General features: G+C 36.4%; 5 protein-coding genes across 6 annotated transcripts; 1 reads left to right on the top strand and 4 right to left on the bottom strand.

Moving 5' to 3' along the window:
• Nucleotides 1–1,846: 1,846 nt before the first annotated feature.
• LOC122042492 (uncharacterized protein At3g27210-like) lies at nucleotides 1,847–3,787 on the bottom strand. Of its 2 annotated transcripts, none has more exons than XM_042602643.1 (4): nucleotides 3,626–3,787; nucleotides 3,318–3,532; nucleotides 2,510–2,587; nucleotides 1,847–2,440 (listed from the first exon to the last, which is right to left on the bottom strand). In XM_042602643.1, exons 2-4 carry the CDS (start codon nucleotides 3,481–3,483, stop codon nucleotides 2,022–2,024), a joined length of 663 nt encoding a protein of 220 aa, XP_042458577.1. In that variant the 5' UTR covers nucleotides 3,484–3,532; nucleotides 3,626–3,787; the 3' UTR covers nucleotides 1,847–2,021. The 2 variants fall into 2 exon arrangements, with proteins under 2 accessions (XP_042458577.1, XP_042458578.1); XM_042602644.1 differs by having other exon boundaries at nucleotides 3,623–3,783.
• A 1,333-nt stretch (nucleotides 3,788–5,120) lies between these two features.
• Nucleotides 5,121–5,697, bottom strand: LOC122040103 (cysteine proteinase inhibitor 4-like). The gene has a single exon (XM_042599463.1). It carries the CDS (start codon nucleotides 5,673–5,675, stop codon nucleotides 5,235–5,237), a length of 441 nt encoding a protein of 146 aa, XP_042455397.1. The 5' UTR covers nucleotides 5,676–5,697; the 3' UTR covers nucleotides 5,121–5,234.
• A 592-nt stretch (nucleotides 5,698–6,289) lies between these two features.
• Nucleotides 6,290–16,326, bottom strand: LOC122042491 (type I inositol polyphosphate 5-phosphatase 13-like). Its single transcript, XM_042602642.1, has 11 exons — nucleotides 15,169–16,326; nucleotides 14,414–14,666; nucleotides 13,517–14,327; nucleotides 10,428–10,552; nucleotides 10,213–10,297; nucleotides 8,429–8,594; nucleotides 8,280–8,314; nucleotides 7,908–8,175; nucleotides 7,579–7,702; nucleotides 7,141–7,498; nucleotides 6,290–6,693 (listed from the first exon to the last, which is right to left on the bottom strand). The coding sequence occupies exons 1-11, from the start codon at nucleotides 16,133–16,135 to the stop codon at nucleotides 6,346–6,348; spliced, it is 3,540 nt and encodes a 1,179-aa protein (XP_042458576.1). The 5' UTR covers nucleotides 16,136–16,326; the 3' UTR covers nucleotides 6,290–6,345.
• Nucleotides 16,327–20,433: 4,107 nt separating this feature from the next.
• LOC122044066 (RNA polymerase II C-terminal domain phosphatase-like 3) lies at nucleotides 20,434–22,089 on the top strand. The gene is made up of 5 exons (XM_042604610.1): nucleotides 20,434–20,652; nucleotides 20,752–20,898; nucleotides 21,443–21,699; nucleotides 21,788–21,890; nucleotides 21,994–22,089. The coding sequence occupies exons 1-5, from the start codon at nucleotides 20,434–20,436 to the stop codon at nucleotides 22,087–22,089; spliced, it is 822 nt and encodes a 273-aa protein (XP_042460544.1).
• Nucleotides 22,090–22,821: 732 nt separating this feature from the next.
• On the bottom strand, nucleotides 22,822–24,971 carry LOC122044065 (protein IMPAIRED IN BABA-INDUCED STERILITY 1-like). The gene is made up of 4 exons (XM_042604609.1): nucleotides 24,830–24,971; nucleotides 24,667–24,707; nucleotides 24,030–24,257; nucleotides 22,822–23,188 (listed from the first exon to the last, which is right to left on the bottom strand). The coding sequence occupies exons 1-4, from the start codon at nucleotides 24,969–24,971 to the stop codon at nucleotides 23,090–23,092; spliced, it is 510 nt and encodes a 169-aa protein (XP_042460543.1). The 3' UTR covers nucleotides 22,822–23,089.
• Nucleotides 24,972–26,368: the final 1,397 nt, after the last annotated feature.

The raw sequence follows: 26,368 nt of genomic DNA, 5'->3' as shown, positions 1-26,368 counted from the left end.
ATGAGCATCAGTCGACTGGCTTTTATAGTAGTCGACTGATGGTAATCAATCAAATGCTCTAATCGAGTCAGATACCATTCTGTTCATGATTTTGGACACATCAGTCAACTTGGACTTGAAAGCAGTCGACTTATGGAGTCAGTTGAACGCTACAATTGAACTAATAACATTCTGTGCCTGTATTTCTTACTATCAGTTGACTGGTAATGTTTATTAGTCGACTGATAGTCTCGATTTTAGCTTGCTGCTACTCGTATAGTTCGCAAATGGAGGTGGAAAAATCCTTTTTCCCCGCCATTCTTCGTGTTCTTCACGAAATAAGGATAAAAGCTCGAAATGTAGATAAAAACCTAGCCCATCCAATGCTATAATCAATGGATACACATTGATTTGCTCATCCATATGGAATCAAATGTAAAATCAATGTATATTTTCCATATCATTGAAAATAATCCTTACATCTTAAAAAATGATGATAAATTAATCCTAAGCTCTGATACCAATTGTAAGCAATGTAGATACATCAAACAAACTAAAGGATGCATCAATTGGATCTAGTTATCACCATCAATAAGGCTATATTGGATAGAAATTGAAAGTAACGATAAACGAATGGTCTAACCTGAATCCATCGCATTAGTCATGATCTTACTTGTTGTTGGAGTTCTTGTAAGCACGGAATGATCTTCTACATGAATGGGCGGCAATTCGTAATCATTCTCAATGGAGAAGAGAGAGGGAAGAAGAAGCTCTCTCTCTCTCTCTCTCTCTCTCTCTCGAATGCCACCAAGATTATCCCCTAATTGGGAGCTTCTTCGCTTATATACCAAGTTCATCCTATAAGGACCATCCATATAAAAGCTCATACATTATTAACAATACATTAATGTTAATGAACCGACTTAATAGATTTACACATTAAATCCATATTCAATAATTTAAACCCCCACCCTTACTGCTAAAAGTATTAGATCACTTAATCGGAATTTAGTTCCTTAATAGCAATTAATTGTGTGTGTTAATCAAGTGTAAGTCCACCTTATGAATATTAAGCCCACTTATGTGGACTTAATCGGATTAAAACCACTCATGTGGACTTAATCATTTAGTTGTGACTATCACAAAAATGACCATATCAATCGAGTTGTTCAAAGATTTTATATGCAAGATTGCAAGACTTTCATTCTAATGCATGTCTTAAAATGATATTGAAAAAAAAAATCCATGAAGAATGCTTCTACTCTAGTGTTGTTGGCACATCCAAGTGGATACAAGATCTTATATTTCTTTCTTGTAATTGTGCTAGGACATTATCGATCAAATTCTTGTCATGACTATATATTGAAATGTTGCTAAGAAGGTTTTGAGATATTTGAAGAAAATTATGAGTTAGTGAATGTATTGATGATATAAAATTAACTTTTGGATACATTTCTCTTTTAGTTGGAGGTGTCATTTCATGGAAATGTGTGAAACAAATGCTTGTTTCATCTTCAACAATGGAAGCTAAAGCTAAATTTGTTGCGTGCTATGAAGCATCCACTTAAGACAAGTGATTAAAGAAGTTTATATCACAACTCTGTGTGATTAATTCTATAGCGAAAATAACATTGTTGTATTTCTTTGTTAAGAACATAAGGTTTAGTAGATCACAATGTCAAAGATCCAGTATTTTACTTCAAAAGAAGTGTAAAGAAAGGAGACATTGTCATCCAAACGTTTGAATGGCATGACCCAGATCGACTAAGGAGCTTAAACTCGTAGCTTTATGCACATTGCTATTGAATTCTCTTACTTTATGCACATTGATGAAAATGGCACTTGATTGCAAATTACTCTTCAACACTAAGCAGGAAGATAATTACTAGTTTATCATATTCATCGCATAACTTACTTCCCGGAGGAATTCATTTGACCTAAGATTATGTTTTACATAAAGTACAAGCTTAAGGATCCAAGAAGTTTCCTCTAGTTACATAAGCTTATCATTTGGATCGCTCAGAATTTTCGAAACAACATTTTCAGGCAATGCAGGGTCCAGAGTTTATCTTCGATCTTCGGTCATCAATGCCAAAAGTATGCAAGCTTGGCAAACAACACTGCTGCGTCTTCCATATTTTGTCTTTCCTAATTTTAGAGTCTTTATTCGGCGTTGCCTCCTTACTATTGAACAAAGTGTTCTCGGATAGGTACAGAGCTCCAGTCGATGATCCCTGAAGTTGTCTTGTGGCGGCTGTGTCGCAATCCAATTTCTTAACAACCACTGTGTTATGGGCATTTGGCACACCGTCTTCCGACTCTACTTGTGAGGTTTCTCGGAAAAGTTCACCAAGTTTCTTTCTCCCAGTTGGAGATGGTTCAGACTTTGAGTCTGGAAACTCCCTAGGAGTCATTGGTACACTTAATTGATGAATTGGTGTACTACCTTGAGGGGTGAATTCTACATCCAAGAAAATGAATTAGTAAATGAAAATTTACAGCATTCTATAGGTTCGAGAATAGGTCATACCTCCATTTACACTAAAGAAATCTTCACAATCTGAATCGAGCCATGCGCATGAGTCAAAGAAGACTTCATCTTTGACAACTGCACTCACAGCACCGAAAGCACAGAAAAACAAGTTGAGCCTATAGAATTGCATAAATGATCATAATACTCCCTAAACAAACTGGATAAATAGTTAAGAACAAATTGATAACAGAGTTTATCTGATAGCAATTGTGTTTAACATCAAATGGGTGGTCGATAAATGTATGCAAGTATGCTGAAAGTTCTCTTTCGCGGGAAGAAAAGTTAGAAACAGAAACGCATCCAGTTTATGAATTAAAGTTCTACTCGAGAAGCTCCAAATTCACAATACCTGTTCAAATCTTTCGAGGACATGAACATGAACATGAAGTTCTACTTGAAAAATATGCAAATAAATGTTTGTAATGCAGTTCACACAGCCAGCCAAATAACAAAAAACAAAATTGCAGTAACTAATGTATAGATCCTTATCAAAAATGTTCTACAGACAATATCTCAAGCTCTTCCTATGACCAATCTTGAGCTTAACTATGCCCTTAGGTTTGATGGTCTCAAGAAGTAGATGATAGACAAAATCATTCAAATACAGTAGAAACAGATTCAATTTCTACATATAAATCTACAATACTCTTAATCTTTGCTTACTGAAACCCTAGTTCCTCATCCATAATCCACTCTAAAATTGGATTATCCCCTCAGTGAACTATGAAGAAAACCAAATCTTTCGCAGTTGCAGTTAAACACAGGAGCATAACAAAAAACATTGAAATGCCCTAAAAGAGCATACCATGAGCCGGGACCTCCGGACCATATCCGCCGACTGGCTTTTCCCCGTCCAAAGGCTTCTCCTTTGCCGGCCATGAAACGGAGATCCTTCTCCCCTTGTAGCTCACGGCTAGGCGGTATCTGATGCAGGGATCGGCATCTCTATCGACCGAAGAACACGCGCCCATCTTCAAGATGCGAACTTTGACGATCAACAGCACGGAAAAGCTCCTAAACCTACCAGCATCAGACGAACAAGGTTGAAGAAAAGCTACAGAGAGTAGCAGTAGTTCTGATAGAGCACGAGAAGGGGCGACGGAGTTGTACGACTTGGTTGGAGGCGATCAAAATCGCATTTTTAAGATAAGCAGCAAAGTATTCGACATCAGAAGGAGGCGGCTTGCGCACTGACGCTCTGCGAGAGTGTGCGTAGGAGAGAGACAGGCAATGGAGGTTTCTTTCTCTTGCTTGTTAATTTCAATGTCATCCTTCTTAGAATAGTTCGATTGTGATAATCGAGTAGACTACTATTTTAACCCTATAGGAAAATTTCATATGCCCCCTAAAGCGTAGCTATTTTTTTAAAGATAACACCTACAAATTTAATATTATCAAAATGCCTCTTATATACATAATTTTAATTTTGTTTCACCGTGTCCAGACCATCGGAAAGAAGGTTGAAAGCTTGATGTGCTACAAGAGACTTGTTGGTAAACGCTACCAAGGAGAAAAGACATTTTAAAATGAAATAAAAAAATATGAGGGGTGTTTTAATAATGTTAAAATTTTAGGGAGAAATTTAAAATAGGAGCTAAATTTTGAGGAGGATTTAAAAATTGCTTTATAAAATGAAATAGAGGTGAAAGGTGGGGTCCTTGGTGAATTATTGGCGTTTGGCTGCTTGTTTTGGTTGGCGGAGCCCATTCCATGTGGATTATTAGAGATAGGTTTCTTTTGTTTCTATTATCACATGAATTTGCAATATAATGGTGATATAAATTTGTTCATTTGGGAGTTGATTGTGTTTGAGATTCCCATTGGATCGCTGGAGTAAAAAACACAAATGAAGTTTTCCTTTTAGCGATCCCCGGGTACAGTTAGATTGTTAGAGTAAAAAGTAAAATTATATCCATATAAATATCAATTGTATCAGGTCCAAAATAAATTTCTTTTGAATCATTATAGCAAAAACATGATTATCATATTGTGTCAAACGCGGTTCTCAAATTATATAAAAATTAAATCCGATCAACTTATAGCCAACTACTAAATTAATTAAGAGATAGGAGGAATTTTTCTCCTAAAAATATGCACCGGAAGAAATTGATCTCTTATCCATTTAATAAGTCTATCCCCATCTAATCAACTGAATATCCGTGGAAATAAATTTCTTTTGAATCATAATGGTAAAGACAATTCGCTCACCTAACATTTTTGTCAATTCATCTCCAAATAATATAAAAGAAATAAATCACATATGACTACTAATTTAAACAGTTGAATAACGAGAAAATAGATACATGATTAGAGTCGGAGTTACTCCTAAATTTCATTTGGATCATGACATGTGATGACATGGTGCGGAACATGGATTAGAATTTATAATTATATTTAAGTCAGGATTTTATATCTCAAGATTTAGACTTTCATTTTTTTATTAATAAGATGGTAAATAAATTAAATATTCATGAGGAAATTTGATATTCGAAAAAATTATTTTTGTTTATTCAATATATACCATTTTAATTAAATAAATAAATTTAAATAATTCTTAAAATTAATATGAATAAATTTAAATATTTAGCTTAAACCATGTTCTGGAGGGCAAAAACTGACGCGCCGATTTATAAGATAATAGCTAGCTCGCAAAAAGCCATCCATCCTTACTTATTCTATATAAACCCTCTTAGCTTATCGCCTAATACAGGAATTAAACACCTTAATTATTCGTTAAATTACGCGTCGATACCCCTACACCGGTGTCGTCGCCGGTGCTGAAGGAGAGGAGCGTGCGGGAGCCGAGCCATCGCTTGACGACCACCACGGCGTCGAACGTCCGCAACCCTCTTCGTCGTCGCCCCTCCTCGCCGGCCTCCACGCGGAGGAAGTACTTGATGCCGGACACCACCTGTCGCTGCGCCGCCACCACGCGGGAGAACACGAGGGGGCGGCGGCCGTCGCCGTGGTTTCTGAGGACGACGCGGAGGTTGTACTCGTGGACGGAGAAGAGGCCGAGCTCCTGCACCTCCTTGTTGGTCTCCACGTCGCCGACGTCGGTGCGGCCGCCGACCATACGGCTGCCGCCGACGGCGGAGACGCGAAAGGCCGAGAGGAGAAGGGATTGGAGGAGGAGGAAGAGGAGTACGAGAGGCATAGTCATGAAATTAACGGCAAGAGGAAGGGCAGGGTTCGTGGCGATGGAATAGGGAAGGGAGTGTTTATAAAGAGAGAAGGGGACGGTGGAGATTGGACACGTGGAGTGGGAGAGAGTCGAGCGGTGTGCCGCGTCTCAAGGTGGGCATGGGCGCCATCACGTGGCCTGGATTTTGTCGGGACCCGACCTGAACCGCACTCGCGGACCGCCCGGCCTTATCGTCCTCGTGACCGAACCATGCGTGGCTTCCTGTGGGCTCGAGCCGCTGATTTGGACGGTAGTTTGATCACCCGTCCAGCGGGGGAAGCACACGTGTACGGGCCGGGAGGCCGCTGCTTCTGGTTCAGAACAGCGGTGGAGCTAAAATGAATTATTATTATTTTTTTATTTTTTATACAGATTATTAAGAATAATATTCGGCAAGCATCAAACATAACATATTGGAATTGCAAATATCCGGATGAGAGCATGATTAGCATGAATGGGGAAGAATAAGCTAAGGCTTAACCTAATTCATAGAGCTAAATGTCATAATACTATCTGTAAATTCCAACAAACAAAAGGGAAAGAATACAAAAAAAAACTACTAACAAATTACATTTACAAATATATCTGCAAAGACCTGATTAGAGTTTCTGTTTCATGTAGCATGCATTTATGGTTTCGATGTGCAACCTCATGGGCTTCTTGTGTTGCTAAATTCGGGAGCTACATCTGAGGAACTTGTAGGATCTTCTTCATCAGATCCTTGCTGACGGATTGATTGAAATCTTCTGGAGGGAACATTTTGATCGACTTCGACAGAGGAGAAATGATGCCGTACAGAGATCCGTTGGCTTGTGCTCTCGGTTGAACCAGTGCCCGTGATGATAACTAGCAATACCACCTCTTCATCCCTGGTATCTTCACGCCAGTAAGTCTGAGGTACTCCATCAAGAAACTCTTCCTTATGGAAGAATTCACCATGACGAACTGAAACTTCGATTGTCTGTCCGGGTTTGATTATGCCGACTGCTGGTTGAACCTAAATATAAATGAAAAATGAGAAATAATGATAATGCAGCTAATGCTTCATGCAACATTTAAATTGATTCTGAAATGCCACAAATAAAACACGATATGACAGCATTGTAAAACTTACATTGTGCTAGACTTGCATACATAAGGAAATTACTCAGGCCCTAGTTTCCAGGAATCAAGACATTTAGGTTATGCAATATAAATAAATGAAATGCATAATATAGATTGCTGCTATATATCTAGGAATCAAAACATTAGGAATCAAGCAATTGCTGCTATATATCTAGGAATCAAAACATTAGGAATCAAGCAATTGCTGCTATATATCTAGTAGTGATTGAGACTACCTTGTGAGAATATACATAAACATAGACAGCATGATATGAAAATGTATCTTTCTTAACTAGAAACTCCACCAAGGATTATTGAACCATAATGTCAGAAAATATACCTCGAGCCAGAAAGGAAAGCCAAAGGAACACCTTGCACAGAGTTCTGATGAATTTTCAGCTCCTGCCTTGGATTGCCCTTCACAAATGATTTTGAAAACAGCTTTGTATTTGTTACACTTGTTTGAGATACCAAAAAAGGAAGTTTCTTGGTTTTGTATGACAATGTTATTTGTGCTAACAGTAATTTCTGGAACAGCACAAGATTCTTCGATAAAGGATCTTATTTTGTCATTTGATGCAATTATCTGACCATGCTCTTGCCTCCTTATCAACTCATCAGAATGTGAAATTTCCACACAGAATATGCACATCACAGGCTTGTGATCACTTTCAGTGACATCCATACATGCTTCGTACCTAGTACATAAACAAACAAATACATCAGTTGAAACATATTGCTTTCATTCCAGAAAAATTACTTAAAAAAAAATTCTTACATGGCTATTGATGAAACTACCGGACACTCTGAAGAGCATTCAGCTACTGAAAGTGAACGGCTATCACGGTACAATATCCTGTCACACCAAGCAGGAATACGCTTCTTCTCACCGGAATCATATCCTTAAAAATGTTATGACACGGTAGCTTCAGTAACATTGTAAAAACGTTGTAGAGACATTTGAACAGCAGTATCATTTTCAATCAGTAGTAACGAATAAATAATAGTACATGGCTAAGAAACTATGAAGTATAACAAAGACAAACTAATCATAAGCTTCAAAATCTTAGCAAAAAGTTTGCAAAATTAGCTTTGACAAATGTATACCTGATAAACCTGCTTGGTTCCTTTCAAACTTGTATGTCGGGGGAAATTTTATTTGCCCTTCACGCATTCCTTGGAAAACTCTGCCTGCCTTCATTTCTGCTCGTAGCTGATCCTTGTCTCTAAGCCAATCAAAGCACCTTTGAGAAACCATGTCTCTAGCTTCATCATAAGTGATGCTATGAAGCCGGTAATTGAAGTCACCAAGAAAAACCACCATATCAGCTTCAGACAATTCAGGTTTGCCATCATCAGATTGAGATCCCACAGCCTACCAGTCATAACAAGAGGTTCTATCAAAAAGCAACTAGATCGAACTCTAAAGAAAAGGTTGTTCAAGACAACTGCTCTTGAAATAGTCAAATAACTACATACATTCACTCCACGCAGTTGGACAGATGTAGGGCCAGCTGCAAAACAAACGAAATAGAAAATTATTACATTGGAGCTAAAAAGATTGTACATTTAATATCCATGCTAACAGGTTATCTCCACTATGTCCGTAGAGGTAAGAGTACCAAAACCTGAAGCTCCATGAGCCCCTGTGGTTGGCCGACTGAAAGACAAGGTTCGATAAACATGATTAAAGTCAGCATTTCTCCTGCTCACAGCTTCCAGATGAGCAGCAAAATGGCAATTCACAAAACATATGGACCGATCATAGACCCTCATCCTCAAACCTACAGCACCCTGTATGTAATTTTTAGACCATGACCCACTTTTCTTTCATTTGGCTAAAGCATAAAACAGTAATCAGAAACCAGTTGTATCCAATGATGATGAAAAGATCAAATGAGATTCATAAAAGCACTGAATCAGGATATAGTAAACTATGAGATATCTCATTATATCTATCTCTACAACCTTTTCCAACATAGTTGCACAATATATTTGATTAACAACATGACAAAATGAATACAAATAATACAACTTTGTAAATGAAATTACTCTTATCATCCTTTTAGGTTCAAGCTTGTTTAAACTATTTGGATTGAATTTATGGTGTCAGCTACCAAGTTGGTAAAGATCATGAATTCATTGTCAAAACATAGAATGGAGAATGGATTTGATATGCATGTCTTTCAAATTAAAACAAGTATTGATCAAGTAAATACACCGATCTTATAAATTAGGTTGCAATTTGATCATCTGAAATTTATTGTAAAAGTTCAATGAAACCAATATGAAAAGGTAGCTTCTTTAAGAAATAAAAAAAGTGGTATGAAGAAGATGATTTATTACAAAGTTTCAATGCATAAATGGAAACTATTCCTATATTTCTTTTGTATTTTAAGATTTGTGAGTAGATAATGGAATAGCTCAACTTTCTAAATCTTACAGTGGAATGTATAACTTCAAGGTTTAGAAAAGATTATGCAGGTCATACACTGTGGGTCATCCTATGGTGCACATACACAATGTTTGGATGCAAAATAAAAACATATGGTGTAAGGGTGCATAAGCAGTCTATAATACAAGAATACTTATAAGTATATCAATAAAATTCATTTACTGAACTAAATCAGCACAAACAACAAATGATTATTTACATTTACCACCTAATGAATAATAAATGCAAATACAAATTCATAACCACATTAGTTATGTCATCCTTCTTAAAGCAATAAAATCAGAAATGCTGGAATGACAACTAATATAATGTTCATCCTGGAATAACTTTAGAAAAACAGTTATTGTCCAATCAAAAACTACTTAACAGAAGCTTTTGCACTCGAGCTAAGGCTTTTCCATGTATCTGAAGAAAATTTGGCAATTCTGTTGATCTCCCTTCAAAATCAATTTCCCTGAAGACCATAGTTATATTAAGTACTTTGTGAATTCCAGCACCATCTTGAACTGTGCAGGTTCCTTTTAAGAAAGGAATCCAATTTCTGAAAATCTATTCAACACACTGTTCTAATTTTCATCTGTAACTTAATTTATCTAGTTTTAGAGAAAGCAAACAATTTTTAGAAGTTCAACATATCCCATGGAACAACTAACCAACACTCAATATGGATCCTTTCTCAGGTAAAGTTCTGTACAAAGGTCATAATGAGTTGCATGACTTTAGAGTGTACTGAGTAAAAAGAAATGGCAGACATAGTTAGCTCGTGTCTTTGTCATGTTCTCTTATCTTATTTTAAATAAGTCACTAGGGGTTATAATTACGAAAACTAGTTCATACATTAGACACCTAATGTATTCATCTCCCAACATACACAATCTGCCTGTATATAATGCTTTTTATCTACATTGAGTTTACTAAAAAGAAATTACATTGTAAAAGAAGCGTTCAGTGCATAACCTTGTTACCAATAGCACGCCCAAATCCACAAGGTACAGCCGCGGCATCAACATCACCAATATATTGCTTAAGGCACTTCCTAGCCCTAGAATATTATAAAAAGAGATCAATGGATTCACTAGTACAAACAAAATGTCTCATTTTACATAATTGAATTTGAACATATCAAATTAAAGAATTCCTAAGTAGCATAAAATTATTGATGGAGTGCATACCATGCAGCAATGAGTAACCCTGCTAATTGCCTAGAGCCAACACGTTGAAAAGATGATCCTTCATCTAAGGTCTTGCCAATTGCATTCAACCACCATTGCCCATTAGCACTCCCCTCAAGTCCTACCTAAGATCATTAGAGCAGTCACAAATTTAGAGACAGTATCATCAGTCTAGAAGTTATATTCACAAGATTGAAAATATGTCCTTGGAAATTAGACACACATTCAGAAAAGTTAGCAGAAATAACTCTCGGCACCCGAGTTGAACTTATAAACTTAACAGAAGGTCCTTCATTCGTAGGATTTTACAGTAGTGTTTGCCTTATATTTACAGCTATCACTACTACAAATCATTACCAAGTGGCATGACGAGTGAAAGCATCTCTGCAGCATAAATAACTAAGCACATATCTAAACAGCTAATATTGTTACAGAAGATCATAATTATTTCACACCAGATAGACACAGAAACAAAATAGAAATATGATTGCTTTCTCTGTACACAAGGTCATTAACTAAAAGGGACTGAACTTTATAGAAATATATTGCCAGGAGTGATTCTCCAAAATTTCATCCAACTTATAAACGAGTTGATATGGACAAGAGTATGCTGACTGCTGAGTTACATAGTTCTTCTACAGCTTAAAACAAGGAAAATATTTTACAATAAGATACTTTCCAAAATAGCATCCATGTCTAAGAATCTACAACCTGTACAAATTCATGTTTTATTGCATAAGCTTAAGTCTACTATTCTTTTATACATGTATATTAGCACATGTAATCTAACAAAGGACTAATGGAACTAAAAAACAACACAAAATGCTAACAAGTGCTTCCCCAATTGATCCAAGAATCTAGTTAAGGTCTAGCAATTTGCTTGATAGCTAGTCACCATATTGGAGTCATAACGTGTGCCTGCTGTGCAAATTTACGCATATATACAACAACAACCAAACATTATCCCATTAGGTGGAGTCGACTATATAAATCCTTTTATGCCATGAGCTCTATCTTCTACTATATCATCATCTATATTTAAATTTTATCTTGTTTTATTGTTGCTAACCAAGTCCTTTTTGGTCTTCCTCTTCCTCGTTTGATATGTGTAGAGCATTTATTGGTCGTCTAAGTACATGCCCGTACCATCTTAAACTTGTCTCTCGGAGTTTTCCCTCAATAGATGCAATTCCGACTTTTTCTCTAATACTCTCATTTCTTATTATGTTCATCCTCGTATGTCCACACATCCACCTTAACATCTTCATCTCTGCAACTATCATCTTCTAGTCATGTGCTTGAATCATAGCCTAACATTCAACTTCATAGAATATAGTAGGTCTAACTACGGTTTTGTAGAACTTTCCTTTAAGTTTTAGAGGTAATTTACAATCATATAAAACACCTGACACTCTTCTCCATTTCAACCATCCTGCTTGTATTCTATGTAAGACATCTCTCTTAATTACTCCATTGTTTTGCAAAAATGATCCCAAATATTTAAAGCTCTCGGTTCCGGGCAACTCATCATCTCCTATCTTAACAATTATCTTATTATGTCTAATATTGCTAAACTTAAATTTCATATATTCTATCTTTATTCTACTAAGCCTAAAACTTTCCCTTCTAGTGTTTCCCGCTAAGATTCTAACTTAGCATTTATTCCTTCACTTGTTTCATCTACCAAAACAAGATCATCTGCAAACAGCATACACCACAATATTGTATCTTGAATGTATGTAGTGAGTTCATCCATAATTAGTGTAAAAAGATAGGGACTTAAGCTGATCTTTGATATAACCCTATCTTTATTAGAAATACTTCAGTAACTCTACCTGAGGTCTTTACTTTGGTCATTACATCCTCATATATATCCTTAATTAATTCAATATATGTTATGCTAACACCTCTTATATATATCCTTAATTAGTTCAATAATCTATATTCTAAATTCACGCATATATGAATAAAGATATTGGGCAAATCATTTAACTTGAAAGATCTGAGTTGTTAACTGTTTTGCTGATATTCATTGTGAGGAAAGACTGGACAATTGACTCGAGCCCAACAAGTATGTTGACTTAAATATAAATATATGTCTATAGATAGCAAGATTCAACACAATCTCCTACTCTGATCTTACTTAACCCAAATGCTCAAGTTATTAGAAAAGAGAATAGTTCTAACAAATAATATTACACAATGACAGTGAAGCAAACCTTTTTTTTTTTCACTTAACAGAAGCATTGAATACAGTTTAATAGTGGTGATTGCTACACAACAACAACCAAGCCTTATCCCACTAGGTGGGATCGGCTATGGTGATTACTACACAATTAAATAAATACTATTAAGTGATGAATTGCAAGTGGTGATTACTATTTTGTTGTTTACAGTAGAAAGCATCTCTAACGATAGAAATTTGCTCAAATGTTATTCTAGGATGGATATGATAGGTTAGATTGGTTGACAACCTGTCCCAAAAGCTTTAAGATGTTAGAAAATAGCCCCCAGGGCATAGCGCAGACGGTGGGCGCATGTCATCTCTGGCGTAATGGCTAGGGATCGATTCTCAGGAACTGACAACCTGGGGTTTACCTCACCATGCGCCTATGACATGTGTACCTCCATGTACCTCCCTCCATATCCGTGGGGTCGGCACTAAGGAGTCGCTAAGGTAGAGGATCTACCTTTAAGATGTTAGAAAATATTCAATATTTGCTTTATATTCTCAACACTCCCCATCTTTTGTGGATGAGCAAACTGAGTGATCTGGCTCAAACCATGAACTAACCCTTCAGTTTATTACTGTCACTAGCAGAATTAACAGCGGACAATTTGTTTAAATTTGATTGGATGACCAACTATTCAAAAGATTAAGCAAATAGGAAAGAGATTGATTTCGCCATTACATTCAAACACAATAATTATGCAAGGTAGAAAAAGGTAAAAATCTTGCATAGTCAAAACTGATGGAAAAATATTCTACCTTCCCTTTGCATTTAATATTGTAAGGAAGGAATAGATCAGACTCAAAAAAACGTGGATTCTGTGAGAAAAAATAGAAAATACAGGGATAAATATCTTACAGTCTCTTTAGCAGCAGCCATTGCAAGGAATCCAGCCCCCATTTCCACCTCTTGCAATCCAACAACAACTAATCCAACCTCTGATGCTGCACTACCAATCCAGGAAATAAGTGAATTAGGAGATGCTCTTCCTTGACCAACATTCCAAGTTCCAACCAAGATCTTAATATTTTCCAATTTCATGTAAGACTGCTCCTTATTTGCCAACTCTGTTCGCAATAAATCATCAAGAGGTCCAGGACATCTGATATTCCACCCACGGATGCCACCTTGATGTGCCAATGAATACATATGTGAACCTCCTATCACCATTTTTATGACTGCACTGCTATGTGCAATCCAGTCTCCAAGCAGATTCCCATCAAGATCTAGAACTTGAACTTTGCCGCTGACATAACCCACCCACACCCTTGGTCCATATGTACAAATTGACTTAACAGAAGAAGAGTGACGCTGATATTCTTGCAACCTGTTGCCATTTCCATCCCACTGGACTACCGAACCATTTGTGCATCCAGTCCAAATCATTCCATCCATTGATACAGCTATGGCTTCTGTTCTTGGCTGATCTTCCATAATAAGTGTTCCTTTAACAGCAACTCTGCGAACAGCATCAGCTGCACCTATCAAGGCATTACGAGAACGTTGGAAAAAGCTAACTGAGCCCTGTGACTTCTCCTTCTTTGATGAAACAGATTTTGTCTTTATTCCATCTTCCACATTCTGATCTTGCAGAGATGGTAGATCAAGCCTAGTCTCTACCTGTCCATCAATACCAAACACTTTCAATAGATCCCTTGAACGGGAATCCCTGCAAGGCAAACAATTACCATTGGAATTAACAAGGGAAGCTGGTAAATTAATCATGAAGCAATTGATAGGAGTTAGTTAGCTTACCACAATACAAAGGTTAGACTACCAGCACTCCACACTTTAGACCTACAATTGTCTGATTCCATATATTTTACATCAACAGCAGGTAAGGTGCAAACACCATTCACAGTAAACTTGCTCCTTAGATCAATGTAAGACCTCTCAATTAGTAAAGTAGCCATATGTCGTTCTGCTACAATAAGAGAAAGGGCCTTCTCAATGGCATCCCATGGCCATACCTTTATAACTCCACCCTCAGAACCTGACCATATTTCACCTAGAGTTGAAAAAAAACATATAATATGTTACTTAATGAGAGCTCCCAAAAACATTCAGGTATCAATTTCAGTAAAATCAATGAAGAGAAGTAGTATTCCAACACGAACCATTTTGGAGGATGAAGCATTTAGAATAGTGGGGAATCATCAATGTAATTCTAATGACTCCAAGAGTGAATAACACCAATTAATACATGGCTATTAGCTCAGAAAGTTATATCTCTTGGAAGCAAGCTTTGAAAAATCGCTCTATGTGGGCAGCATGAGCAAAATTAGAGTTATTGACTAAAAAAAGATACACGCTTATAATTTTATAAATTATATTGAATTAAATTTAGTTATGTTTATGATTATAATTGATTTAAATTTTAGGAGAAACGAAAAATAACCTTTCTACAACTTTACATTTACATATCTTTTTCTGTATTGAGCACGGACGCATTTGATCCTTTTTAACCAAATGAAAGCAGGACAAATTAACGTGGGATGGAAGGAAAGTACCATAAGATGTGATAACCATGGATAGAACTGGAGATCGATGGTGTGCCTGCCATGAAAGACGTTCTCTGAATGGAGGGCAACCACCATAACCACTACTACTGCCCGCAGAGGACGAAGAAGAGCCACGATCATCCGAAGCTGCATCGGCAGTGATGGGTAATTCCATATTCCAAGACCTGATCTTTCCATCCTTGTGACCGCTCCAGATCAAGCCATTAGCAGCATCGACCGCCAAGCACAGCGTCGGCGACGCGCGGCACGACTCGTTAAATGGCGCGCTCTTCTCATCGCCTTTCCTTACCATGACGCCGGGCTCCCAGTTCTCGAAAACCTCCTTGAGGTTCCACACCCGTAGGCCGGACTCCTGGCCGGCCCAGAGCTGCGACCCGGCGCAGGCAATGGTGCGGAGGAAGGACCCGGCCTGGGTTTCGCGCAGAGGGTGCGGGCGCACCTCGAGTGCCGGAGGGCGTCCGGGGTGCACGGCGGCGCGGATCGGCACGCGGAATATGCCGCCGCCGCCGCCGCTGCCCATCAACTCGGGCACCGCGCCGGGGGCGGCGCCTCCGAACTCGACCATGGCGCGATCTAGGGTTAGGGTTTCGTCGCCTTCGGAGCCAGCGCGTTGGTGGTCGAGGGAGAAGGGGTTACCGAAGGATCCACCAAGGGTGGCGGGTAGGCATTGGGCGGAGGTTGAGAGGTGGGGAAACCGAGCTTCCTCGAGGGAGGAGGAGTGGCGGTGGGGGTTGACGTGGCAGGAGGAAGAAGGCGCGTGGTCATCGGCGGGGAAGGAGGGGCGGCGGGTGGTTGGATCGCCACTGTCGAGGCTCTGCTTGCGGATGGCATTGCGGCGAGCAGCGCTGGAGAGGACGACGTCGCGGCTGAGGGGCTGGCTGAAGGAGATACCTTTTCTAGGAGAGGGACGGGCCACCCGGTCGCCGGTGGCGTCCTCCTCCTTCCTCTCCTCCATGGGATGGTCGACCAGTAGCAGGAGGGCTGGAGATGGCTTGAGGGAAGGAAACGTGGAGCAATGCGAGGATGATGATGATGACGATGGATGAAGGTAAAAGGAGAAGAGGGGGAGGGCGGAGAGGGAGGCGACATCCGCGCGCGGGATTACCGTCGTCCCACTCCGCCGAACGGGCAGAAAAAAGAAAAAATGAATGCGGGACGAGACGAGTAAGCATGGGACACCTCATGGAATCATGCGCTACCCCGCCTACCTTGAGTTCCCATTTGAATTTACTATATTCTAAATAGAGCAAAAAATAAATAAAAAGCGCCTTTTTTATTAGAATTATAAAAAAAAAACATGTCTTTTTTATTTATTATTTATAGTTAACGTTGTAGTAATTACAAACCTATAATTACTATACATATTATAATAATCATGAAACTGTAACTAATATAATATATAAATGTTAAATAAATAAATTGAATCCCTATTATAAAAATTATAAAAGTATAATTATTATAATATCAATAATAGATAAATAGGATTCAATCCGCGTTGTAGTTTTTTAACTACAACAATACAAATATTATTTTTAAGCATGTTAAGTATATATTTGTAGTAGATGTAGAATTATAACTACTATAATACAGTAGTCGTTATAAAACTACAGTAATTATAATACTATAATACTACCGACAGATTTAAGATTTAATGAGAGATTTAGCCATGAGATAATAATAGAAATAATATTGCAGGTCGATGGGTAAATGCCATGCGATTAAATAGTGATAAAGGGGGTCTGTTGATTAAAATAGTAGAATAAAATGAGGAGCCATTAAATCATTAAAAAGAAAAGGCACCTTTTTAGTTTTTATTGTCCAAATACCTATATTATAATAATATAATATGATCATTATTGACGAGAAATAAAATATTTATAGTGTAGTAATTATAAACTGGAACGGTTATAATATAATATTATTAGTGTTGATAATAGTATTCAAGTTGTAATAACTATTTATCTATATCTATTGTAATAGAGGCGAGATACTCTAGCCTATTTTTTAAAACGAAAGGTATTAATAATAATTTTTAATTTTATATTTTTCAATTTTATTCTAAATCATCATTTCCAAATAGTCAGTCCTACGTAGTTAGACATCAACCCGACTAATTTTGCCGATTGTAATAATTTTTACAGAGTGATTGATTTACCTTTCCACTATAATGTTGACCGTAATTTAATTATAATAACTATAAATTTATAATTGCTATACATATTTAGGGCATCTTCAATCTATCATCAAAACATTAAATTTGATGTAAATTTAACATCAAATTGTTCCAACCCATACATCAAATCTCACCCAAATATGGTGATGGAGAGATTTTTTTAAAAAAATTGTATAATATTATTATAAAATCAAATGTAATTAATTAATAATTATTATTTTCTTTATTTTTATTTATAGTATAATTAAATGTAATTATTATTTATTATAAATTTAAATTAAGTGTATTTAATAGCATATTTAAATTTTATTATGTATATTTGTAAATATTTAATTTATTAAAATTATTATTTTAATTTTATTTAATATATCTTAATTATAATTACATTTATAAATTATCACTAATTTCATAAATTATCACTAATTTCATAAACATAATACAATAAAATATTAAAAAAAATTATATGCATAAATATAAAATACATTACCCATTAGATTGACACACAAAATAAAGATAGTAATGACATTAAATTAAAATATTGCTAATACAAACTTTTAAAATATCATATGTTAAGAATATCATATGTTAAGAAGTATTAATTTTAAATATAATAATTATCATATAAAAAAATTAATAAGAATAATAGAATATTCTAAAGAATATTCTTTTTTTTTGTGATAGGGTGTGGATGTGTTGAGTTGAAATAGTGTTTGGTGTTGAAATTGCATCATTTTAGTATGAAAATTATACCAAATTTGGTAATGTGGGTTGGAGATGATCTAACAACTACAAAACTATAACTATTAAAACATATAAATATTAAATAAATAAGTTAAATTCATTGATACAAAGAAGCCCACCATACGAAGAATAGTTGTCATGGTAGAGATTAAAGTCAAGACGGTCAACGCTTAGATATCATTGGTCGGGCGGGCGATCAAGCCAACGCTCAGATAACATCGACCGGTCGGACAAGCATGTCCCGACCGGGAGAAGAAGGTTTCGGTCTGACCCCGCCTTTGACACGGAGAGGTGACAAACGATCGAAGCTCAAAAGAGTTGGACGCTAGAGGAAAAGATATGCAGAAGTCAAGCCGACGTTGGCATAGTGGAGCTCTGCCCGATCGGACACGACGCAGGCATAGGGATTCCGGTCGAACAAATATAACACAAGCATAATGGAATTTCGACCGAGCGGACGGTACACAGGAACAACGAATTCCCGGTCGAGAGGGTTAGTCCGCTAGGCCTAGCAGTATACTCTGTTATCGATCGACATCCTTTTGGGAGTTAGTGTCGTCGGCACCGAATATGAACAACTAGAAAATCGTACGATGGAGATTTCTACTATCATTTTAGAAATATACTCGGCTTATTAAGGTACTGTGTCAGGGATATTTTACTGATAAATCTTTTCAAGGAAAATTTTGAAAAATATGCTCAGCTTGAGCGTGCACGTAGAATCTCTTCTTTGATGGGACACATTTTCAACAAGTGTGAAGACATAAATTGATATCTTATGGATACGTCGGATGTGGGTCCATATGGTGGAGTATAATAATACGTGAGATGAAACTATACAAACTAAGTAGGTAAAGAATTTAAATTCTATACATTTGAAACATTTTGAAATATATTAAGCACTTTTAAAACACCAAATAATTGAAGCAAAGATAAAATAAATTAATCATAAATTCATGATGTGCAATAAATAAATTTATAGTAGACAGTATATCTCATACCAACCTAATGTTTCCCTTTGACACTATAAATTTAAGACTCCTAAAACATAGCATGACATGTTATTATCCCTTTAGGAAAATGGTTTGGAAAGGTCTATGTGCCCTCCATAATCCCTATAAACTTCTCAACTTGACATATAAGACATTCCCACGACTTGGTGCGCGAAGTGTTGTTAATGCAGGGGTTCTGAAAAAGGATTTATTGTACATAGTTTTATCCTACTTTACAAAAGGTTATTTTTGAAATTCGAACTCGTAATCTTTAAGTCACACGATAATAATTTTATCATTATACTAATTAGCCTCCCCTTCATGCCCCTATTTATAAGTCCCTAAAAAATAAATTATATTTAGTGATATGTCACAAGATAAAACACCTATAAAAATTTTTAATGCGGCTGCCATACTCCTTTTAATTATGTAAGAATGTTTACCATTGTATTAATGTCGGTGCAAGTAAATTAATGAGCAAAGGATCACAAAAAGATCAAAATCTAAGTACCACCTAAGGATCACAAAAAGATCAAAATCTAAGTACCACCTTGACGTAGAATACTCGATTTGTGGAAGAGTGGTGGTTTAGTCGTCACAAGAAGATTTCAAGCCATTATAACCAATCACGTATAAAAGCATTTGCTAAATTTTACAATCCACGATGTTTGTAGGTCCAATTCAATTATGTTTCCAATGAGGTTGTATGTGATAAGGTTGAGTGCCTGAGATATTGCATCCGAAAGTCATCCACAAGTAGTCATTGGTCATGAAAGAATAGAGGAGAAGTAATTTCCTCCCTCCTTATATACTGAAGTGGATAAAACTCACCAGAGATATGTGACAAACAATTAAATCATTTTTCTTATACAGACATATCAAGTATTTTCATTTTTTTAGAGTTAAGTCGTAAGAAATCTTTTACCTTTAGATGGCCCAATAGTTCGATTATTGGAGACTCTGGTGACAAGTGTAAGGTAAGTTGCCTTCATCATTGACCCCTATGGGATACACTAAGCCCTCTCAAATAATCTGGGCAGATCAATTAAGAGCATAGATTATAATATGTATGTCAAAGAGACAACAAATAAATATAAAGCCATTCAACTGCCCCGTTCTGGGCTGGGCTGGGCTGGGCTGGGCTGAGTTGGTCCATCCAGCCGGCCTTCAAGATCACTCTGCTACTGCCTACAGGTATCAATCAAACCCTTGTTAGTTCTTATATTAATTAAATCAGGCGCCGTTGTTTTGCGCCACTTCATTTTCAAACCCTTGTTTGTTCTCCTCTTCCACTTTCCCTCCACTTCCAATTTCTCCTCCCCCGTCGTTACCTGATTAATTGTGATGATGCTTGCGTTGGATGCAAAACCACCCTCTGTTCATGGGGTCGACCATGGAGTCCTGGGTGGGTCGCATGAGACCAAAGGAAACAGACGCAAGCGCATCGACGATGAGTCCGCCGGAGACGACAGCACTGCCAAAAGGCAGAGAGTAGAATTGCCGATCTCTACGCCTAAACTGTCCTTGGTTTTGGATTTAGATCTCACTCTCTTAAACTCGATCGAGGTAATCTATCTACACTACTTGCACTGTATTTATTTGTTAATTTGTTGATTTTGTCAAAATAATTATATTAAATGCTAACAAATTCATTTGATGGTTCAGTTTGATCGAGTGGCTTCGGCCGATAAACGACTTCTGAGGAGAAAACTGACGATGCAGCAAGAGAAGGATGATTGTGATCTTTTCTACGTCGATAGTCTTCGATGTTGGACGAAACTCAGACCCGGAATCAGAGAATTCCTCCATAGGGTAACTTCTACAGTTTTTTTTAATAAAAATATTAATATAAGGATATTGTTACTGGCTGATAAAGATACTTAACTTCTGAAAATAACTATAATAACAACAGATAAGGATGTTTTTTATTTTTAAAAAATGAAGATTAAAAGAAAGTAAGATGGCAATAAAATCAACATTAATTCATCCACATTAAGGGGATGATATTAATATAATTACTACCATGCATGGGAGGGTGGGGAGTTTGATCAAGCCACACGATTCCATTTAGACATAAATTTAAGTGAGTTTAGTTAATGACGTATGAATCTTTGTAGGTCATTTATAGCAAATATCATTTTTTTTTTTTTTGACAAACCAGTAACGACTTATTCAGTTTATTCTCCTATGACCATTATTCATGTACTATATTAATTTTTAATAATGATAGTTATAATTGCATCTGTCTTTTCTATAATTTAAATAGAGAATTGCTTATTTTTTAATATGGCTTGCATTCATCTATCACATGTTATACAGATTATGAATTAATCATTTCTTTTGTTTTTAATTGTAGGCGAGAGAATTATTTGATCTGCACATCGTCACTATGGGGACTCAGCGATATGCGGCTGCGATGGCCAAGTTACTTGATCCCACTGGCACCTTATTCTTCGACAGGATCATCTCCAGAGAGGATGCCAGCATAGATGATCACGGTCTATTGATTAAAAATTTAGATCAAGTGACTGCTTATGAGTCCAGCGTGCTGATTTTGGATGATACTGTCAGAGTTTGGCCGCATAATCAATGGAATCTCATTCTCATTCAGAGGTACATATAAATAAAGTAATATTTCTTTAATTATTTGAATAATATTTTTTATTCATTATTGAAATTGTTGACAATTTAATTTGTGCAGATACGCCTATTTTCCTGACACTTGGCGTAAATACATGGCGGCGGGAGATTCGCCACTTCATACGGGCGTGGACGATGATGATGCTTTAGCATCCGTCTTATCGGTAAGAAATAAATTATTTTCTAACCTACTCTCGAACTAATTAACAGGGATTAATTTACATTTTAAATGCTTCAATATTTCTAAAATTTATTTTCATTGAACAGGTGCTACAGAGAGTTCATGACGACTATCACTTGGTGCATCACTATGCGAATCACGTCGATGTCAGGAGCATACTCGCGAGCACTCTCAGATCATAGCTCTCTATTTGCTACTCTAGATTAGGTTGCAATTGTATTACTTTGATACATTTGTAAACTTTTGAAATGATAAATGAAATATCCAAGAAAAGTTATTATTCATTCCATTGTACTAACCTTAGTTTTCTTGGGGACTCCCACTGCATTTTGGTTACTGGAGAAACACTCGAGTTGAGGAACTCATGTAAAAATGAGTAATAATCAGGTACCCCTTTGAGACCTAGAGGTTACTGGGACAATATCTACCTCAACATCGAGTGCTCCTTTGAGACCTTATGTGGATAATGCAAAAGCATTAGGGAGGACGATCCTTGCGTATGTGGCAGGTAAGTGCCTCTTCGCGGAAAACTATGAGAACACAATGGAATGATGAAATAACTTTGATTGGTAATTATTGATATGTTGAGCTACATTGCATGGCGCACAGAGAACTTCTTAAGGATAGGCCATAATGAAATAATTCCTATACATGTGCTCATTAACAAAATTACTTGATAGAATTAGATGAATTCGGATAATTTAAATGTATTTAACTGCATATTTTGTTGCGGGAATCATGCATGTGAATGCTATCTGGTGAGACAATAGAGACCTTAATCTTTTTTTATCAAGAGAGTTTTAAATCAAAATCTGCTGTTGCTAAATTAGGAGGCCACATCTCAATGTGGTTCCTTACTGAGATAAGGATTTTCATTCCAACCAGTGAAAGGAAAATACATTTCAGTAGCCTTCATCGTTGAAGTGAAAAGGACATCTCTGTACCTAACAGAACTTTTATAACTTAAGCAAAACCAGTCATGTAAGGAGTACAAATGAGTAGCAGAAAGAGTGACACAATGCATCCCTACTTATTTCAGAAGCACGAGTAACATGAAAAGATCCCTCTAGGTCAGTGAGTATCTCAAACTCACATGTCCTAACATAAAATTCGATTTTGAAATTAACAAATATGATTAGTATTTGTAGTCCTTGACATGGAGCCAGGCTCTCTGAGACACCTTCACCTACAGCAAGCATCATCCTTTGAATCAATTTCTTTGTTGGGCTGATATTTTGGTAAGCTGGATGGTTCACATGCATATGACCGAGTCCTGAAATACTGAACAAGTTTGAGAAAACAATTAGCCTGAATACTGACATTGTATAGAGAACATTCATAGTGCATGTAACACCAGAAGACAAGTGAAACAATATGATGCAAGTTGGAAGATCAATGCTTGATAGAATTGATTAGGAATTTGGTTGTATGTCTCATTTCAGAATGCATCTTATTAAGGGATAGTAGAGTTATAATTATGTGTAGTATAGGTTTATTACCACCTTCGTTATTTAGTTTTACAATATTATGTTTGTCTTATATATAGGGCAACAGTTCAATCCAAAGAATAACAATACAGTATTTTTTTTTCTTCTTTCAACTCATCTAAATCAGAACCAAGAACATAATTTCTTTAAAAGAAAAATTAATAAAGAATCTTTAATATAGCGACAGTATGAAACACATGGTAAGGAGATAATTATTGAGTCTGCAATTAAATCTTTTTGCATGATGAGTTTAGATAATTTTCTAACAAATCTTTCTACCCTATGGAACCACCCATAGATGCCTCTAGGTTCATGTAACTTCAAATGGTACGATATAATTTCTTTTTCTCCCATAACCCACAAACCTTTCGTTAACTAAAAGTACATTCACATATTTTATCAGAATTTATAAACAAGATGGGCATCCTCTTCCAGATTTAAGTATAGGAAAATGGTATGAAGTGGATGTGACACTGTCATATAGGAGATGTACTATATATATATATCTATTTCAGTTGCTTCCGGATGGCAAATAGTAGCAATGTGGAGTATCTATCTTAAATCTCATATGTAGAATAATAACAAATACTATTATAATGCAAATCACTAGAGACTAAATCCTACAGTAGTGTTACCTCAGAACTAAGGACAGAGGAAGCTGAGCCACGGTTATTGGGTACAATAGATAAAAACGTTTCCAACAACCTTAATGCACCATCTGGTAAACACTCAAACGTTTCATTGATGCAATTTACATAAAGTCGTTGAGGCTTGAAAACTGTTGCATGAGGTAGGTCAGAATTCCTCCAAAATTCATCAGGTGGAGAACCACAAAGCTTAAATATTTTATGTAGTTGCTCAACCTGAATATAATACATGTATTATAAGAATTTGTAGCAAAAAAAAAAAAGTGAGCTTTTAACAAAACTGAAAAAAAGATTAACACCATTTATGACCTCCCTTCAATGTTATGATAGTGGCATATGGACCTAAGCATGATGAAATATTCAGATAGTTATCAATCATGCTTCAGAAACAGGATAGCAAGTTATTGTCTGTATCTATTATTTTTTTTTAATCCAGTAAGGATGTGAAAATTCTGATATTTACATGTCCCTGAATTGACACAATGAATTAAAGTATTGTCTCTTAGAATTATCATTGTGCAATAATTGATATTAAAATAAGGCTGGATTCTTGTCTGACGGTCAATAACAACATTATAGTGAGAATAAACATGCAGATATTAACAAATAATACTAGGATAATTACCTTAGTTCTTCCTTGTAAAAGAGGCTTGCCAAGAAAAAGTTCTGCAAGTACACATCCAACGCTCCATAAATCTACAAATGGCTCTTAGTTTGTTGATCCTAGGAGTAGCTCAGGTGCACGATACATAGTGTCATAACTCAAGTAGTTAGTGATTGGTTTGTACCAGGATTCCAAGTGTTAGCTAAACCGAAATCAAAGATCTCTAGAATCCCTTCATTGTTAACTAAGAGGTTTGCACATTCGATATCACGATGAATGATACTGTGTGAATGACAATGTTCGAGCTCAGAGAGTAACTGGTGCATATAACATTTGATCTACAAAATATGTCCTTGGTCAAGTTTCTTCTGTGATATATTTTTTGTTTATTTTATATTTGAAATAGTTTCAAAGAATGTGCATGATCTATGGATTAGTGAGTTTGAGGTCTAGACAAGATGATAACCCTGCAAGATAATGCTCCATATTCAAAAACAAGGTACATACTGCATGATAATCAGGAAGTAATTAAGCCTTCCAGCTTGATGATATTTGGATGATCAAGCTTGTGAAGGATCTATATCTCCCTTGACATAAACCTAACACTCTCAGGCTCAAAATTTACAATAATTTACTCGTCAATTTTTTTTCTGCTGAATTTTAGATAAATTTGATTGACCTTCGAGAAAAAAAAAGGAACAGCACAATTGAATTGAAAATCGAAAGTACACGATATTACCTTCTCTAATTTCAAAAAAGAGTCAGCTTTGAGGGACACCCATCCATGAATGGCTTCTCCGGCCACATTGCTCAGCCACGCAGGCCATCCTGTGGCGATCTGCTCCGCTTAGGCTTGTCGGTTCATTATTTTCTCTTATTCCGCCGACTCGCTTCGTTCCCCAAACTCACCATTCTCGCGAGTCAGCGACTGTTTAGCGTGCAACCCTTCGCTGCCTCGCGAGCGGCCGCCTGTCACTGCCTCTCCGGCCGCTCGCTGCCTCTCCCGATTTTTCTTGCTGATGGAGTTAAGGGTTACAATTTGCTTCGGAGAGGGAAGGGAAACGGAACGGAAGAGAAGAGAGAAAGTTTATGTTACAAAAAAAAAAAAAAATAGAATTAGTTTTTGTATTTTTGATAGTTGGTACCGGGCTTACGTTCATTAATCCTGGAATAACCTGCTTGGTTCCACCCAAATAGAATTTATTCATTTAATTAATTAATTAATCTAAACCTGATGACATTTATTAAAATTGTTTGGGTTTTGAAACAATGGTGAAATCCATTGCATTCAAGTCCTGTGCAATTTTTAATGTAACTAAGTCCTGCTCCGAATTCATATGCTTTGGTAAAACTTGTTTTAGAATTTATAATTAGATTGTAGCAAAAGTTGATTATACTTACTGGTGTTTCTTATCGTTCATTTTTAGGTTATATGAAGGGAATTAGATTATAGTAGACTATCAAATGACTAGAGCGTGGAGGTATTTTTGTCGGCATGCGTTTATTAGAAATTAATCTCTTATTCTATTATAATAAAAGTATCATCCTCTAATTAATTGGATATTTGTAAGAATTAGAATTCATAATTAGAGAACAATCCAAGTTACAAGTTATTTTCATGACTCTATAGCATAAAATTAGGATTTTCTATAATTTTTAGTTTTATGCTGGTTTAGATCTATTGGTGTAAAATAATCTTTTTATCATTGACGATAGAAGAAGA

This window comes from Zingiber officinale, chromosome 2A (genome assembly GCF_018446385.1).
Source record: "Zingiber officinale cultivar Zhangliang chromosome 2A, Zo_v1.1, whole genome shotgun sequence".
NCBI classification, from domain to species: Eukaryota; Viridiplantae; Streptophyta; class Magnoliopsida; order Zingiberales; family Zingiberaceae; genus Zingiber; species Zingiber officinale.
Note: the sequence above shows the minus strand (reverse complement) of the source record. Positions and strands in the feature narration are given on the sequence as shown.

Bases quoted from the DNA above. Each gene is read 5' to 3' on its own strand.
- LOC122042492 (XM_042602643.1), bottom strand. From the start codon at position 3,483: ATGGGCGCGTGTTCTTCGGTCGATAGAGATGCCGATCCCTGCATCAGA. The intron at 2,588-3,317 runs GTATGCTCTTTT...CTGTGAGTGCAG, and splicing joins TCCGGAGGTCCCGGCTCATG to TTGTCAAAGATGAAGTCTTC. The intron at 2,441-2,509 runs GTATGACCTATT...TCTTGGATGTAG, and splicing joins TTTCTTTAGTGTAAATGGAG to AATTCACCCCTCAAGGTAGT.
- LOC122040103 (XM_042599463.1), bottom strand. From the start codon at position 5,675: ATGACTATGCCTCTCGTACTCCTCTTCCTCCTCCTCCAATCCCTTCTC.
- LOC122042491 (XM_042602642.1), bottom strand. From the start codon at position 16,135: ATGGAGGAGAGGAAGGAGGAGGACGCCACCGGCGACCGGGTGGCCCGT. The intron at 10,553-13,516 runs GTAAGATATTTA...TAATGATCTTAG, and splicing joins TGGCTGCTGCTAAAGAGACT to GTAGGACTTGAGGGGAGTGC. The intron at 6,694-7,140 runs GTATATTTTCTG...ATTTATATTTAG, and splicing joins GCTTTCCTTTCTGGCTCGAG to GTTCAACCAGCAGTCGGCAT.
- LOC122044066 (XM_042604610.1), top strand. From the start codon at position 20,434: ATGCTTGCGTTGGATGCAAAACCACCCTCTGTTCATGGGGTCGACCAT. The intron at 20,653-20,751 runs GTAATCTATCTA...TTGATGGTTCAG, and splicing joins CTCTCTTAAACTCGATCGAG to TTTGATCGAGTGGCTTCGGC. The intron at 21,891-21,993 runs GTAAGAAATAAA...TTCATTGAACAG, and splicing joins CTTTAGCATCCGTCTTATCG to GTGCTACAGAGAGTTCATGA.
- LOC122044065 (XM_042604609.1), bottom strand. From the start codon at position 24,971: ATGCACCAGTTACTCTCTGAGCTCGAACATTGTCATTCACACAGTATC. The intron at 24,708-24,829 runs GTACAAACCAAT...GTGTACTTGCAG, and splicing joins AGCTAACACTTGGAATCCTG to AACTTTTTCTTGGCAAGCCT. The intron at 24,258-24,666 runs GTAATTATCCTA...TATTATATTCAG, and splicing joins TTTTACAAGGAAGAACTAAG to GTTGAGCAACTACATAAAAT.